Genomic DNA, 18,262 nt, shown 5'->3' with positions numbered 1-18,262 from the left:
AAAGACGCCGCTGAAGCATGCAAATCAATTTGCTCTGTTCTTGGTGAAGATATTGTGCCCATATTCTCTTCTTCCAGTGCCTATCCGTTTCGGATGCCAGCTACTAACATGGCTATTCTAACTTTGTTGACTGCAGCCCTAAAAAGTCCTGTGGTGGTCAAAGAGTACCATTTTCGCAAATTGTGCAGCCATGATATTCTTCTGCCTGGACCTCTCCTGTCATACACCTTGCCCTGTAGTATGATTTGCAGCAGTTTATATCGTTGTTCATTGCGCATTATGTGGCCCAGATATTCCAGTTTTCGTCGCTTCACGCTAACGCAAATTTCGCACTCCTTGCCCATCCTACCCATGACCTCCTCGTTAGTGATCCTATCCTCCAGGAGATCCTCAATATGCGTCTATAACACCACATCTCAAATGCTTCGAGCCTTTTCATGGTTGCCTCTATTAGGGTCCATGATTCCACTCCATATAGGAGAACAGAGAAAACATAACATCTTATCAAGCGGACTTTAATTTTGAGATGTAGGTCATGACTCCTGAATATGTTATTAATTTTGATGAACGTTGCTCTTGCTTTCTCAATTCTCTGTTTTATTTCGACTGAGTGGTCCCACCGTTTGTTTATGTTCGTGCCTAAATAACAATAGTTGGCGACCCGCGTAATAGATTGTTGGTTAACTAGCAGTTGCCCTGGTGGAATCTTCTTTTTGCTAATGACCATGTATTTGGTTTTTTTTATGTTAAAATCAAGGCCATATTTTTTACTGACTTCTGCTATTCGCGAGATGAGTATCTGCAGACCTTCCAAACTATCCGCAAAAACGATCGTATCGTCTGCGTACCTAATATTGTTCAGCCGTTTGCCGTTTATGAGTATGCCTTCATCTATATCTTCCAAGGCTATTTTCATTATATGTTCCGAGTATACATTAAAAAGCAATGGGGACAACACACAGCCTTGCCGCACACCTCTCCTTATTTCCACTTTTTCTGTTAACTGATTCCCTACCCTGATGGCTGCAGACTGTTTATAATAAATGTTATTAATTATGCGTAGATCTTTATCCTCTATTCTTAGCAGCTTTAAGATTGTCATTAGCTCGTCATGTTTGACTCTATCAAAAGCTTTTTGGTAGTCCACGAAACATATGTACACATCGCAGCTGACATCTCTACAGCGTTGAAATAGAACTTGGGTTGCGAAGAGAGCCTCTCGCGTACCCAATGCGTCTCTGAATCCAAATTGTGTGTTTGTCATGTACCCTTCGCATTTCCTGTATATTCTTCAATGTATTATTTTAAGAAACGTTTTCATGAGATGGCTCATGAGACTTATGATTCTGTAGTCCTCGCATTTGTTTGCATTAGCTTTTTTGGTTACGAAGGTGGATTTCAACCATTGCTGTGGTATACTTCCGGTATGATAGATCTTGTTAAATACTGAAGTCAGCCATCCTGTACCATTTTGGTCCGTCATTTTTAAAAATTCTGAGTAGAGGTCTGGTCCTGCGGCCTTGCCTTCCTTTATCGCCCTTATTGCCGCCTCTACTTCATCCTTGGTGATCGATAGTCCAGTATTGCATTCTGTGTTTTTTAAAATGGTAGTGTGCCTGTTGTCTTCAAAGGTTGTTGCCACGTAGTTCCTCCAAATTGTTTTCGTCTCCTCCATATCGATTGCTGGTTTGCCCTGACTGTCATTTATGTATCCAGATCTTTTAATTTTGTACAGTCCTGCTGCTTCCTTAACCTTGTGTAGATTGAACGAATCGTGTTTGCGCTCTAGTGTCTCTATTTTTGCACATTGTTCCTCCATCCACTTCTTGTGTTGTCTTTTCCTTTAACCTTCCTTCTTTTAACCATCATGTTTAGTATAAAGTCGTTCATCCACTTATTTTTCTTTGTTCTTCTCGAGCGGAGATGTTGGTCCAAGATCTCTTTGCTGATTTTTTACGGTTTATTTATTTCTGTCACCGCATCGTTCACTGTTCCTGGTCGAGGTATTTTGCTATTCATATATTCCTGTATCTCTCGTCTTATATCTGCGTCTTTCAGTTGTTTTAGATCGTATTTTGTGGTCATTTTTCGGTTGACTTTCTTGAGCTTAAAGGCATATGGTTCCGACGAGAGGGTTATGGTCTGACTTAATGTCGGCACCCGGGTATGTCTTTACTGATGTTACCGAATTTCTAAATCACTTGTTGATCATGATGTAGTTGATCTGATTCCTAATAACATTTCCTGGTGCGTCCTGGAGTGATCTCCATGTGTATAGCCTTCTTCGTGGCAATTTGAAAAAAGTGTTGGTGATTACTATATCTTCTTCCGTTGCGAAAACACGTAGTCGGTCTCCTCGCTCGTTTCGTTCTCCTAGTCCCCAGGGCCCTACCACTTCCCCGCATTTACCTCGGCCAATTTTGGGATTAAAGTCGCCGATAACCAAAGTTAATTCATTCTTTCTTAATTTTCTTAGGGTATTAGTTAAATACTCATAGAATGCTTCTATCATTTTATCAGGTTTGTCCGCTGTGGGTGCGTATACCTGGATTATGTTGGTTTTAATCGGGAATGAATAAATTTGAATGAACAGTATTCTATCAGATACGGGGACAAAATTGGTAACATATTTGTCCAGTTGCTTGCTGACGATCAACCCTACACCATATATGTGTTCTCCATTGGTATTACCGGAATAATATACCTGATGTTTGTTTATTAGAGATTTTCCGTTGTCGGTCCAACACATTTCGCTGATCCCCATAATGTCTCAATATCAAGTCTGTCCATTTCCGTGATGGCGTTATAAATTTTTCCTGCTTCGTACATGGTTTTGACGTTCCAGATGCAAATTTTAATGGCCCTACCAGTCTTTGGGGACGAGACATTGTTGTTGCTGTCTGCTTCACGAGGGTTTCGCTTGATGACGACTTGAGAGGCCCCGCGATCTGATTGTGATACTTCTCCCCTGCCTGATTGTGATCTTGTCCTCCGATGTCCATGATCAGTAACTTGTCTTATTCTAATAGCCTTAACCATGATAGTCTACTAGGGAAGCTTTATTGGGGTGGTTTCCTGTTGCCTTCCCCAACGCAGTACCTCAGTCGATTTACTCTTACTATGAGTACCGCTTGAGGGTGTCTGGCGTCGAGTTCTTAGAGAGATAATTTCTCAATAGCCCCGACCCAGTGATGACATAGCTACTGCCCTATGTCATGTCCTCGTTGATCCGCGGATGCTTATTTGGTGAGACCTTATTCGCATCTGTCCTATATATCTATAGGAACGTTCCCTATCAGCCATTGTGCCCATAATACTTGCAAATATTGATTTTTGACGGTTTAATACTGGTGATATAGATGTCAGAAATCAACCACTGTACACGCCCCGAAAGGGACATGGGCTAGTATTGATGTTGAGGAGACAAAACAGTATGGCATTGTTACGACAATTTGTTGTTCTATTTATTACACCAGATATTTGGTAGATAATTATTAAAACATTCCGTAAATTGTCATATAAATTCGTAATCACATCGAGAAAATTAATGAACATGAAATTATCAATAATAATATATATAGAATTACCAATGGCCAATTCACTTTACACACTTTACTTCCTTTAAGAAGAATTCTTTCTTAAAGTATCTTTAATGCAAAGTTACAAAGTTAGATTTCAATCATAAAGTATTAGCCTTTAAGAAAACTAATTGAAACTGTCCAAGATATTCCTCTCAATCAGGAATAACTCACCAGTTGAAGTGACCACTAATAAAATTCATATAAAACACCATAAATGCAAGGATATTTCATAGAAAATAAACATATCAATAATATAAGCGATGGAATAATGCGTAACTTTGAAGCTTAGACTGAATTTAGCGCAAACGCATGAGAACAGGATTTCATAAGTAAATAATTCGAAGTAGTACTAAATCGTCTATTAATAATATGGCTTTTTAAGAAATTATACTTGAAGAAAATATTAACTTAGAATAAAAGAAAAGGAATTTTCTTTTATGTCAAGGAAACGCATTAATCCATAACTTCACGAGACAAATGATATTTAAATGATAAATCATATATCACATATTAGATTTAAGCAGAATCGCATTCGCAATAATTAATAACTGAGATACACACGAATCGTTTGGTAATTTCGTAATATTTCTAATGAATGAGTGTCCGACGTATTATTTGCAATTGCTCTTATGCAAATTAAGGAAGAACGCAATCGTTAAAGATTTAGTGTCGCTATGAGTTTAAAAGTGAACGCCGTTGAAGAAAGATTAGTATTTACAAAGATCGAGCTCGTTATTACAACGAGAAAGTAAATATACGCGCGGTTGTGACCGTAGAAGTAATAATTATCCGGCATATTCAAGTTTGTAAGAAGGTATCTTCTTTAGTAAAATCCGGCTCGAATTTATGAGAAGGAATCTTCTCTGCAAAAATCCGGCTTCATCAATTCTATTGCAGTTCCATTCGAACAGCCATATCGAATAATGCAATGTCCTCGAATGTTCTGGAATCAAAGATCGCCATTTTGCTAACTGAAGTTAGCCGCTCATAATTGATCAGTGATTCTTAATCAGAACAACGAGTTACCTTTGCCGGGACTTCCACTATGCGTGGAAGGATTCTCCAGTATGGAGGAATACGGCCTCACAATTTTGCCACATGCAGCTCTCTTTTACCGCCTTTATATCGCCAATGTCCTTTGTATGGATAGCAATGACGGACGTCCTTCCTTCTAAGTACAAATGGCGGACGCCTCTCCTCGTTTCTCGTCTCGTTTATATCGGTGCCGTCTAGCCTTTTATAAATCTACAGCACAAGCTATCGTTCTTCTACTGAACGCGAAATTATTCCCTTGTAAGGGATTCTCATGGCCGAAAGCCACGACACCGCTTGACTCGACACGCGTGACCGTTCAGGACTAGAGACGACTGCGTAATAATAATGCTCGCTCGCTCGCTCTGAGAACAAAACTTACTTCCGTAAAAGAACCCGGAAATCGGGTAGCGCCACATCGCCACACGGCTGCGCCGTTACGCGCGCAACACTCTTACCGCCGGTTACTTTGGGCCCGCACTGGCCTCTCTAGAGCTCTTCACGGAATCGGTTACCGACTCGACAATGCAATAGGTGGCAGCACACCACTTCTCTTATTTCGTTGCCACGCGGCATTTCAAACAACCACGTACTTACTAGAACACCACAAAAATTGGAGGCCGATTTGCAAAAAGTATTGAATGAAAATCCGTCACAAATAGTTAAAAATTGATCAAGCATCAGTTTCAAAACGAATGCATGAGATGGGAAAAATTTAGAATCTCGGAAAATGGATACCTACCGTATAAACTCTCCGAAAACATTTTCAGCCGCCTTTCATATGCATTTCATTGCTTGCCAAACAATATAAAAAGGATTTTTGTGGAAAATTGTTGATGTAAACATAAACATTTGTGGCTAGATTCCGGGCAGCCATCAACATCAATGGCAAAACCGAGGGCAAAACCGAACATCCATGTTAAAGATGCTTTTGTGCATCTGGTAGGACATGAAGCGTGCTGTTTTACGAGCTTTTTCAGCCGGGTGAAACAGTTACTGTCGAACGCTATAATCGTCAGTTGAATCAGTTGGCCGACGAAATTGAACGGAAAAAGTCATTTACTAGACCGCACAAGGAAGCCGGAAGGTCATTTTGCTGTACGATAATGCTAGACCGCACGTTGCTCTTCAAACCATCTTTGACTTGGACTGCGAAGTTCTCCCGCATGGCGTGTTCACCCGACTTGGCGCTTTCGGATTATCATCTATTCTGATCGATGCAGCATTCTTTGGCTGGACAGCGCTTTCGAGATGTGGCTAAAATATGAAAATGGATCGACGATTTTATTGCCTCCAAACCGACATCTTTTTTTTGTCGCAAAAGAATCTGAAACCTGCCCGAGAAATGGCAGGAAGTAACAGAAAACGAAAGAAAATATTTTGATGACTGAATTGTATTGCACATATACAGATATATAAAATTTTGGTTGTTTTTCAGAAAAAATATTTATAATCTTACTTCAATGTAAAAAATTGAAGACGGAGATGATTAGTAATCGGAAATACGTTTTCAGTTTTATATTGTGTTAAATTTTGTTAAACTTTGTTATACTTCTTTGCTAATATATTTATATCATTTTTGTAAATAGTTGGATGCAGAAGATGATGACGACGACGACGATGATGATGATGATTGCAATGAGGAGAATTTTGAAACAAGATTCGAGGAAGAAGATGAAGCTTGCAACTATTGGCAACTTAAACATTACAATTTTGGTACTCGAAAAAGTATACGAAACGGGCATAAGGATCATGAGCATAGGGATGACGATGAAGTGGGATCTGCAAATCCTTGGCGAAAAACTGGCGGACTTCGTCTAACCAGGAACGAGTACCACCGATTCTGTGATGCTCAATTAGAATGTAATTGTTTTAAATAATGTTTCAACCTTCTTTTTATTTATTTCGATGATCATAATCGTTGATCATAATTCTCATATTAACTCTTCTTGTTATCTGTTTTAACCTTTTCTTTAATATCTCTCTTTCTTGATACAATATTTACTTATACAAGCTACATAGCGTAATATATAATCGACTTTAGAAACGAATTCTTTTATCAATTTGGAATTTATTTTTCTTTAAAAATTTGAAAACTTTTTCACAATTTCTTTAATAATTTACGAGTTTTCTGCTATATTTTTTCTTTAGCCACGAATATCGTCAGTGATTTAATTATCATTATTCTTTAGTATTCTGAAGAAGCGAGTAATAGAGATTAGATAAATAATATCTAACTTTCTCAAAGGAAAATTAATTAAAATTTATTAATAAAATGCTAGCGAAGAAATTATTTGATTTCAAATCTTTGATTTTTTAAAGAAATGATTGTTTCACTCTTATATGAAATTGATGAGAGAAAATTTGTTTCTGTTCGTTTATTTTATTGGTAGAAAAAAATTTTAAATATGCATAAAAGATCAGACATTACCGATTTTATCACTACTTAAATATATTGTAAGGGAGGTTTTTCTGAGTTAATTCTACATAAAAAAAGTGGGGGATGGCATTGGTTTAGAAGAAATAGCAAATTGAAGTTTCACAATTTTAATACTTTTTTTTAGATATTATAAAGTAACATTAGTTTTAAGAGAAGTAATTTGCTGATATGTGTAGGTATATAGACAGTACACGTGTAGATAATTGAATAGAAGCAGTTTAGGTACGTTCCCCACGAATTCTGCGAGCCAACTGGATGTCCTTGGGCATGATAATGACTCTCTTGACGTCAAATGCGCAAAGATTGGTGTCCTCAAATAGACCAAAGAGGTAGGCCTCGCTCGCTTCTTGCAGAGCCATAACAGCCTAGCTCTGGAATCGGAGATCGGTCTTGAAGTCCTTTCACGTACCAATCGCTGGAATGGGAGCTTACAGATTAGAAGCTCCGTGCTCTTCTGGTAGCGACGAATCTCACGAAGCGCAACGATTCCAGGGTGATAACGATGCGGTTTCTTGACCGGTTGCAGGCGCGCTTTTACGGGTTACCTTCGTCGCTAAATGTTTGCGCGGGGCCTTGCCTCCGGTCGACTTGCGAGCGGTCTTCATGGTTCTTGTCATCTTGAACAAATCCAAATGCTGTCCGTACGATACGACGAGCTATAGCGGTAGTTTCTCCTTCGCAAGCAGGAGTGGATAGGGGTGGATCTTGGTTCGCGTGGAAAGTTTGAAACCCGTTTTTTTTTCGCTTTGTGTGAAAAGTTGCATCGTGTGGAAATGCTCAATATCTGTAATAACAGAAATAACAGAAATAAACTAAGTAACAGAAATAATTTGTTAAAGCAGAGAATAGTTAGTATATTGAAAAGTATATATACAATTTTGTATTTTAAAAAGTATACATACAACGTAGTCTGCTTTAACAATGACAAAAACATAAATTGTTGTTTTCCATTATTGTACGCTTTCACATAGGTTTGCAACTTTCTACCTACCTCAGTCTACATGTGTACTGTCTATACACACATATATGAACAAATTACGTCCTTTAGCATTAAAATTGCGAAATTTCAATTTGCTATATCTTTTAAACCAATGTCATCGGGAGTTTTTTCTTGCGTAGAATTACTCAGAAAGACTTTCCCTACAACATATTTAAGTGGCGATAAAAGATCGATAAGAGATCGGTGAGATCTGACTTTCTATGCATATTTACCAAAGAATGAATGTTTTAATCTATCTAATGATGTTTTCGGTCATACTGAGTTTAGCTTATTCCAAGAGTGATTAATAACATTGGTTCTGTCTTATTAACATAATCAATTATTAACGTAATCGAAACATGAAACAAATAAAGATAAATTATACTTGTTTTAAAAATTCAGCTTCAAAATATATTTGAAAATAGTCATATAAAACTTATCCTTTTGATAAAATTGAAGTTTATTTGATTGCAGCTTATGATTTGGCGACGCAATGTCCTTCTCGGAGGGCATCTGCGAGAAGACACGCTGCAAAATGCACTATACCGTTAACATCATTCACGGGAACGACATCCCTTCCACAGTCGAGGCCGCAGAGTCGGCAGCACGCCGGTCTCACGGACTCGACGTTGAGTCAAGGTCCAAGTCCCAACATTAGCCTGAATCCCAGCCCAAATTGTAGTCCGCAGCCACGAGCACCGAGACAACCACGACGAGCACATACGATTGCACACGAGAGTAAAAACGACAAAGCTCATAGTGATGAGTGGGAAAACGATATTGATAAGGTAAGGAATGCCAAGTCTATACTGCCCCCTCCTTTTTTTTTTTACTAAACTTTGGAGACACTCGATGTCAGGTTTGCAAATATTTTGAATTGAATAGTGTAATGTGTTCTGTAGTTTTTGGTGATTTTACCCTGATTCTTATGAAATAGGGGTAGAAAAGACCGAAGAAAAAATTGCTTTTTTTTTAGTTTTTGATGCCAATGTGTTCTGAATGTTCTAAAATGTCGGAAAATCGCATTAAAAAAATGTCCGCGCGCGCGCGCGCCTGTGTGTGTGTGTCGGTGTGTGTACATATTTATCTATAACTCAAGAACTAATCAACCAAATCTTAAAGAATTATATATAAAATAGGGATAGAAAAGACTGAAGAATATAATAGATTTATAAATAGCCCGATATCTCAAAATAGAACTCTACTGCCTTTTTACGAAAGTTAATACGGCTCTTATAGTGCTCTTATAAAGGTTAATACTCAATACGGCTAATGCGCCAGTTGAGATCGAGAATAATCCATTCGTATGTACTTGGCCTTGAATGAACATTTTTAAAAAGAATCTCTATATGAAATCATTTGTATTTCGTATGAAGACTTTTGAAGTGCAATTGAAAAGGTTTGTGAGTCATTCGTTTAATAATTGTAATTAATTATTTATTTTTACACCATGCATTTTGTTAACGGACTAGCTCGCGCAGAAGCCAGGTCTTATGATTTGATGAGGAAGCTTTAAACGAAACTAAATTGATGGACTGTATTTGAGATTATGTATTCGAACCAAGTTCACAATATGAGATATAGTTGTTTTACAATTCAAAGTGTATGTTATCTGCACGAATGTTGAACATAAATACGAACTGTGAATAAATACAAAGCAAAGAAATAATTAATGTCGATAGATCCTTTCTTTGACTTTAGTCTTATTATTATTCATATCAATACTTTGTAAAAGTCATGAATATCTCATTCTTCTAGATGAACAATCATGTAAGAAAGCTAAGTAATTAGTTTCAAATTGTTCTCAAAGAAAGAATCCTCTCTTTTTTCAAACACAATAAATAAATGTAATACATTTATAGAAATATACACAAGAAAATATTCACATATGTATACATAGAAAACAACACTCAATATTAAATTAATGTGTCAACTCGTTCCCTTTATTGTAATTAAATAAGGACTTCTCACTTAAATGATTATCTCCTTTAAACAAGAATACGTACGTGTAATCAAAGATATAAAATCATGAGCTATTACGCACTAGCTAACGCTGATAGAACAGCTCTCACAAATAGCAATTGACACATCAATTCAACTCAAAGAACACAAAATACAGAAAGCAATATATATATCGCAAAGAATAAACCAACAATATGCGGCAATGACGCAGTTTGAATATATGTTAGAAGAAAACGCTAGAGAACTCGTCTTAATTCAATTGATTAATATGTAACGCAATGTATACGCCCATAACTCGAATATTTCTTAGTCAATTCAAAGACGAAAGACGCAGCAGGCAATGCCTCGATGGTAAGACTTAATTACAGTAAGTAAAGAATGTAATACGAATCGCGTTATAGCTGAAATGACAACGCAACTTCTATTAATTCTACTGAACGCAGAGAATTCTTTGCTACATCTACGAACGTAAACGGAATATTCATATTTCATCACGCATGCAATCGTTAGCATAGTACATATTTATCTGCAGTGTCTCATAAACTTAGTGTTAAACACTGACTCGATCCTTAAATGATTCGTTACATAAATCAAGGAATAATAATGTGGATTGCAATCTCACCATAATTACAATAAATTACGTTAATCTGAGCTCAGTATCTTTATCAATATGCTTTCTCATGAAAATAATAATAGCAGGTTGGATTCTTTAAAGATGAATCCACGTCTTGTTAACTCGTGAATCTGAAATGAAGGAAAGGATTTTGAGTCCTTTTTTCCGTGCTAGAAGTAAATCTAGCAATCTCCACTATGGACGAATGCCCATATCTCAACGTTAAAGCAAAGATAAATGTTACCTTAATCATCCAAATCGTATAGATTATGTTCTCAAAATGCTGGTCAGTCCGACAAAAGCTCAATAATGGAGCCTCGTCGTATTGATAGTTCTGGAACTATCCTTCTCGAATTGAGTATAATGGCCGCCGTCCTTCGTCTCGAACATCGACGTAGTTGCAGTGACGATGATATCTATCTCTCTCTCTGTTGAATCAAGCGTGCCGGATCCAATATTCTCGTTGAAATGTAAAGCGATCCGTTCGTAAATAATACAATCGATCATTGCATGTAACGGATTGACAATGGAAGCAGGATTGCTTAGTAATGATTCTATTCGCACGAACTTCGCGAACAATCTCGAATTTACAATACACGAGTACGTGACGATGTGCTCAGTAGGACGGACCGGACACGAATGCGACTCGCCTCGCCGCTGGCACGCACGATCTTGCTAACGTGTAGGGATATTGGCAACACTGAACCACACCTTTTACACTAGTTACACTCACGCTACACTTCCAACGCATTTGCTCATCTAGTTAAGTTAGTTACACACCGCCTTCCGAAGTGGATACTTCGCGCCAAAAGTCTCCTCTTGATACAATTACGTTACACGCAACACGAGAACATACCAACTGTAAAGAGGTTGATAATTATATTAAATAGTGATCTTTAAGTTATACTTCGTGTCATTAATAACCTTCCGTTGAGCACAACCCTACAAATTGGTGACCCCGACGTGATCTCGACGTATAACAAAACGTCCGAGCTAATTTTCTTCGTAACGTTGTGCTGAGGTGGAAGCTTCTCGTAACTTCGCGTACCGCGAATCGAGTTCCGCGTAGTCCGTCGCACCGCGTGCGCAGTGTAACTGCTTGTGTCGTATATTTTCTCGCGTCGTGTATTCGCTCGGGTCGTTCAGATTCGCAAAAAACGCGGAAGTGCGTGACCGCGCGCCGGCAGATGAACGATAGACGCATTCTGAGATCTGGATTCTTGTACAATCCATCGGAAGTTTCCGGAAGAAACATGAACGTGATGCATTCGCCACGGAAGAACAGACCAGACGAGCAGGCCGAGGGCAACGGACAACCCAATACCAGCCTTATCGAATTCGATAACGACGGCCGTATTAGGGAAGACGCGAAGAAAAACCAGCAAGAAGACCAAGGTAGCGAGGCCCCGAAAAAAGGAAACAACGCGGAAGCCACAACATCGAGGACGACAACATCGCAAGTACCACCTGAGTTGCTGTACCAATACATGCAGCCGCCAATGATGTACCCAGACAATTTAATGTACCGTAGATATAGCGAGTACAAGATAAATCTACGCAAATTTAAAGCCGGTACCAACGTGCGAGCATGGTTTGAAATTGCAGAAAATGAATTTTGCGATCGCAATACATCAGAAGCAGAGAAATTCACGGCGTTGGTATCCAGCCTAGATGACGAAGTCTACGAAAGTATGAGCAGTACGATCATCGGAATTCCCCGTGAAAATTGCTATCAAACACTCAAGTCGCTGCTGATTGAACATTATTCCTTGACGCGAGGACAAGAATTACGGAAGCTGCTATCCGGTCTAACAATTCAAGGAAAAAAACCGTCAAGACTACTCGCGGAAATGCGATCGCTAGCCGGCCCCGGAAGAATCGACGATGAAGATTTAAAAACGCTCTTTCTGGAATATCTCCCCAACGACGTACGCATGACATTACAAGTAGTACCGGGAGACCTTAACGCGTTAGCAGCCGTCGCAGACAAAATCATGGAACATCGACCGACAGTCGATAACCGCGAACTTGTAGCAATAAAAAAATCGAGCAATAACGACGAAACGGCAGCAGTCAATAAAGCAGAAACTGATCCTATGATCGCAGAACTGATTAAACAAGTAAGTAATTTAGTGACTCGCCGCAAGCCAACGTCTGATTCGCATTCACGTCCGCGCCCACGCTCGCGCCCTGACTCGCGTTCCAGGAATTCGTCACGTAGACGGTCGCGCGTACCTAAAATTTGTTTCTATCACATGCGGTTCGGAAGAAAAGCAAGAAAGTGTGCGGACCCATGTGATTGGCCAAAAGATACAGCCGATAAGCAAGACAAACAAACGACGGGAAACTAAAACAGCCGTCGTTGATATCGGCGGCAACGGACGGCACCAACTCATCTCGCCGACTTTTTGTCACGGATAAGATATCCGGACTCCGTTTCCTGATAGATACAGGAGCGGATGTCTCAGTCGTTCCACCACGTCCTTGGGACCCGGTCAGCCATAAACAAGGCACACTCTATGCCGCAAATGGTACACACATCAAGACATACGGCGAACGAGTAATGATGCTAGATTTCGGACTCCGTCGACCAATTCGTTATGTCTGTCTCATCGCCCAGGTGCCATACGCGATTATAGGAGCCGACGTTCTATACAAGCATAATCTCACTCTGAATCTTCGCTCGAAGATACTGGAAGACGCGGAAACAGGATTAACGGTCAAGACAACCATGGATAAAGCACCATTACAAGGAATATCCAGCTTCGATAAAACTGCTCCTATAACCGACATCCTAGCCGAATTCTCGGAGATTACCAAACCATCCACCGTCATCACGAATCCACGCCATACCGTTAAGCATCATATAGAAACGTCTGGACAGCCAGTATTTGAGCAACCACGACGTCTTCATCCCGATAAACTCAAAGCGGCAAAGGCGGAATTTCAATTCATGATCGATTTAGGCTATTGCCGACCATCAAAAAGCCAATGGGCCAGTCCTCTTCACATGGTCAAGAAGAAAAACGGCAGCTGGCGCCCGTGTGGCGATTACCGTCGGGTGAACGCACTAACACGACCCGACAGGTACCCAATCGCGCACGTTCAAGATTTTTCATCAATTCTACATGGGAAGACAATTTTCTCGACAATCGATCTAACCAGGGCTTATCACCAAATACCAGTAGCTGACGAAGACATACCTAAAACAGCCGTCACTACGCCTTTCGGACTTTTCGAATTCCTGGTAATGCCATTTGGTCTTAGGAACGCAGCCCAGACTTTTCAACGATTTATCAATCAAGTTTTGGCGGGGCTCGACTTCGTTTTCGCTTACATTGACGATCTTCTCATCGCTTCATCATCTCTCGAAGAACATAAGCAACACCTGAAGATTATTTTCAGTCGGCTGAGAGAGCACGGACTTCAAATCAACGTTGACAAGTGTGTGTTCGGAGCAGAATCGGTAAATTTCTTGGGTTATAAGATCTCCAGCAAAGGATCTGAACCGTTACCAGACAAAGTCAGAAGCGTCCTTGATTTTAAACGACCAGAGACGGTACAAGAACTCCGCAGATTTCTAGGAGCCGTTAATTTTTATCATCGATGTATCCCAAACGCCGCAGCTACGCAAGCGCCGTTGAATAAGTACCTCAAAGACTCAAAAAAGAACGACAAACGACCAATAGAATGGACAGCAGAGGCCATCGAAGCTTTTAATAAAGTAAAGCAAGATCTGGCTAATGCAACGCAACTAGCGCATCCAGCGCCAAACGCTAAATTACGAATTACGGCAGACGCTTCAGGGATCGCTATGGGGGCAGTGCTGGAACAATCGACAGATGACATCAACTGGCAACCCCTGGGATTTTTCTCAAAAAAGTTCACGCCAGCTCAAACTAATTACAGTACTTATGACAGAGAGCTGACAGCAATCTACCAAGCAATCAAGTTCTACAGGCCTTGGATCGAAGGATGCGCAGACATCGAAATCAGGACGGATCACAAGCCACTGACGTATGCATTCCTGCAAAAGTCAGACAAGGCTTCTCCCAGACAACTCCGACAGCTCAGTTTGATCGGACAATTTACAACAAAAATCACCTACATCCAAGGGCAACAGAATACAGTAGCTGATGCTCTCTCCAGAATAGATGCACTGCGACTTCCATCGATCATCAACTTCGAAGATTTGTCCAAAGCGCAGCTTGAAGACGAAGAACTAACCACATTACTCAGAGACAACCAAACATATTTGAAATTTCAAAAACTTACATTCGGTCCAGATCATCAAGCACTGTATTGCGACGTTTCAGCACACGATATCCGTCCCTTCGTACCGCAAGCGTTTCGACGTCAAGTATTCGACGCATTTCACGGTTTAAATCACCCCAGTGGAAAAATTACTACAAAGATTATCGGACAACGTTATGTTTGGCCATCGATGAGGAAAGATATCAGAGATTGGGCCAAGACCTGCATTCAATGTCAACGCGCGAAGATAGGACGCCACGTTCACCTACAACCAGAGACGTTCCCGCATACAGACTCACGTTTCGACCACGTGCATATCGATATAATCGGACCAATGACTCCCAGTGAAGGCAACGCATATTGTCTCACAATGATAGATAGATTTTCAAGGTGGCCGGAAGCAATACCTATTCCAAACCACCAAGCAGAGACGGTAGCCAAAGCCTTTTTCACACATTGGATTTCTCGTTTCGGCACACCGAAGATAATAACCACCGATCAAGGTTCCGAATTCGAGGGCAGATTATTCACAGCTTTAATTCAACTTGTTGGAGGCAAAAGAATCCGTACGACAGCGTATCATCCAGCCTCAAATGGACTCATCGAGCGCTGGCATCGTACACTAAAGACAGCTATCAAATGTCACGAAAACAAAAAATGGACAGAGGTACTTCCTGTTGTACTTCTCGGTCTCAGGACATGCTACAAGGAAGACATCAAAGCCTCACCAGCAGAATATTTGTACGGGACTACACTCAGAATTCCCGGAGAATTTTTCACACACGAAGATTTGCCAAATGATCCAAATTTCTTCCTGGAAGATTTTCGCATACACATGCGAGCATTGAAACCTACTCCAGCAGCACATCACGGTCACAAGAAAACCTTTTGTTTCAAAAACCTATACTCATGCACTCACGTTTTTTTGCGACAGGAGGGCACAAGCAAAGGAACACTCGATAATCCATATTCAGGCCCACATCGCATCATTGAAAGAATCAACGATCGACTTTTCAAGGTTGATATCAATGGACAGCCAACCAACTTGTCTATTGAGCGACTTAAACCTGCGCATCTCGCATCAACGGAGATTGCGGAGGCAGAAAGACCTATGGAGCAAGGACAACCGGAGCAAACTACCAGTTCACCGAGTAGGAGTCAACCAACTACCCAACAGTTAACTCCAGCAAGCAACAAAGGACAATCCGAGGGACCAAGGCAATATCCAGGAGCAAAGAAGAAAGTGCAATTCGATCTACCAAAGAGACATTAACATTTATTCATTTTAGTTTGTAACAGCAAACACCTCACTCAGGGGGGAGTACTGTAGGGATATTGGCAACACTGAACCACACCTTTTACACTAGTTACACTCACGCTACACTTCCAACGCATTTGCTCATCTAGTTAAGTTAGTTACACACCGCCTTCCGAAGTGGATACTTCGCGCCAAAAGTCTCCTCTTGATACACTAGAGACAAGTCGTGTCTAATAAAGCTCTGCTGTAAGCGTTGATATACAACAGGTTATGGGCCCAGCACGCTTCCACTGCGCGTGAATATTGAGAGATTGTGGGTCAGAGTGTTGGACGTTAATTTTGCTTGTCTGGGACAGCAGATTGACCGTTTTTTTGGGTGTGAGCCAAGCGAAGCGGCAAGATAACCAAGATCCGCCATATTGGGAGCGGTAACGGTAACGCTACAACGTCATAGAGTAACTGTGACATAGTGAGTGAGGCTAAGCATTGAAAAGATGGCCACAGAAACTAGAACAGCAAAGGTTGAACTGCCGAATATAGAGAAGCTCCGCGATGGGAATTATCGACAGTGGCGGTTTACAATCGAGCGATTTATGAAGCTGAACGGTGTCTTCGAGCATGTGAATGGAGTTGCAATAAAACCAGATGTAGGGGATGCAGCGAATTTCAGGACATGGACGACAAAGAATACAATCGCTGAATTAATTATCAGTGGCTCGATTGAATCCAGCGAACTAGATCACATTATGGCTTGTGAGACGGCGCGCGAGATGTGGACGACGCTGGCGCAAGTACACGAAAAATCTGACTCGTCAAGCAGGATGATGGCCAATGACGCATTCTATCATTACACGTATGATGGATCAAAGCCTATGTCCAAACACATCGCACAAGTCAGATTGTTGGCGAAACGGCTTGAGGAGCTGAATGAGAAACCGAACGATGCTGCAGTTATGGCAAAATTATTGCATGGTTTGCCAGCGAAGTTCCATCATGTCGGGACAATTTGGCGCAGCAATCGTGATCCAAACAAGAGGATCGACGATCTATGTCAGTTACTACTAGAGGAGGAGACGTCGCAGGATGTTAGTGATTTGACTGTCGAGGTGAATAACATTGGAAAAGGAAAGAAGAAGAAGACTGAGGAACAGCCATCCAAGAAACAGGTTAGTGGCCGACGAGACAAATCAACATTTAAATGCTTCAATTGTGGGAAGATAGGTCACTTTGCACGTGAATGTCGAGCGCCAAAGAAGAACGATAAGTCAAATAAAGATGAACCAGCCGCTAACAAGTCCAAAAAGGAGAACAGCGATGAGACATGCAATGTAGAGGTTAAAGAGGTTAACTTTGTGTCAAACGGCGGTGACTGGATTGCTGACAGCGGTGCATCTGTACATATGGCATCACAACGTGAAATATTTACCTCTTTCATCGAAGAGAAAACAGCACTTTCATTAGCCGACAGTTCTACATTGATGGTAAGAGGCCGTGGCGATATTAGAGTTGCCAGTTATGTAAAAGGTAAAGTAATAAACGTTAAGCTCCAAGATGTCTATTACGTTCCGGAACTTCGGCGGAACTTGTTTTCAGTGGGAGCGGCACAGAAGCATGGCGTAAATGTACAGACGGACGGTAATCAAATGCAATTCTGGTGTAACGAGAGATGCATTATTGTGGCAACTAGAACAAATAACAACCTATATCGATGTGCATTTGAACCAAGGAAGTCTATTGAGGTAAACGCTGTGACTGATGAATTGAAACGATGGCACGAACGATTAGGCCATATTAGTATTGGCGCAATGCGAGAATTGGTTCGACGTGGCGACATTAAGAAGCTGGCGATTCCTACGAAGGCTGAGATCAACTGCGAGGCGTGTGCATATGGAAAGGCGCACAGGCGTTCATTTAAGACAGTCGATGGCAAGGTAAATTATAAGCCGGGAGAGATGATACATAGCGACGTGTGTGGACCGATGCCGAAGATGTCTGTGGGACAGAAACGGTACTTTGTATTATTCAAAGACGATGCAACCGGCTACCGAAGAGTTCGCTTTCTACGGCACAAGAATGATGTCCTCGATGAATTTACAAAATTCAAAGCATGGGTCGAAAACAAGTGGGAGCGCCGCATCAAGGT

General features: G+C 40.7%; 2 protein-coding genes and 1 pseudogene across 9 annotated transcripts in view; 2 read left to right on the top strand and 1 right to left on the bottom strand.

Moving 5' to 3' along the window:
* Spir (spire type actin nucleation factor) overlaps positions 1-18,262 on the top strand; it is a 147,368-nt gene that overhangs the window by 105,010 nt on the left and 24,096 nt on the right. For all 8 annotated transcript variants that reach the window (XM_071720034.1, XM_071720036.1, XM_071720033.1 and 5 more), the window contains 2 exons: positions 6,203-6,476; positions 8,507-8,820. In XM_071720034.1, coding sequence (XP_071576135.1) covers positions 6,203-6,476; positions 8,507-8,820 — 588 coding nt within the window. The remainder of the gene's footprint in view (positions 1-6,202; positions 6,477-8,506; positions 8,821-18,262) is intronic.
* LOC139781217 (histone H3-like) lies at positions 7,204-7,764 on the bottom strand (annotated as a pseudogene).
* Positions 16,599-17,762, top strand: LOC139781212 (uncharacterized). Its single transcript, XM_071720042.1, has 2 exons — positions 16,599-17,600; positions 17,713-17,762. Exons 1-2 carry the CDS (start codon positions 16,614-16,616, stop codon positions 17,737-17,739), a joined length of 1,014 nt encoding a protein of 337 aa, XP_071576143.1. The 5' UTR covers positions 16,599-16,613; the 3' UTR covers positions 17,740-17,762.

Source organism: Temnothorax nylanderi, unplaced genomic scaffold, assembly GCF_030848795.1.
Source record: "Temnothorax nylanderi isolate EJ_2023f unplaced genomic scaffold, tnyl_v1.0 TNYL_tig0322_pilon, whole genome shotgun sequence".
In the NCBI taxonomy this organism is placed as follows: Eukaryota; Metazoa; Arthropoda; class Insecta; order Hymenoptera; family Formicidae; genus Temnothorax; species Temnothorax nylanderi.
Note: the sequence above shows the minus strand (reverse complement) of the source record. Positions and strands in the feature narration are given on the sequence as shown.

Coding starts and splice junctions, on each gene's coding strand:
- LOC139781212 (XM_071720042.1), top strand. CDS start 16,614: ATGGCCACAGAAACTAGAACAGCAAAGGTTGAACTGCCGAATATAGAG. Junction 17,601..17,712: donor CCGACAGTTCTACATTGATG/GTAAGAGGCCGT, acceptor ACTTGTTTTCAG/TGGGAGCGGCACAGAAGCAT.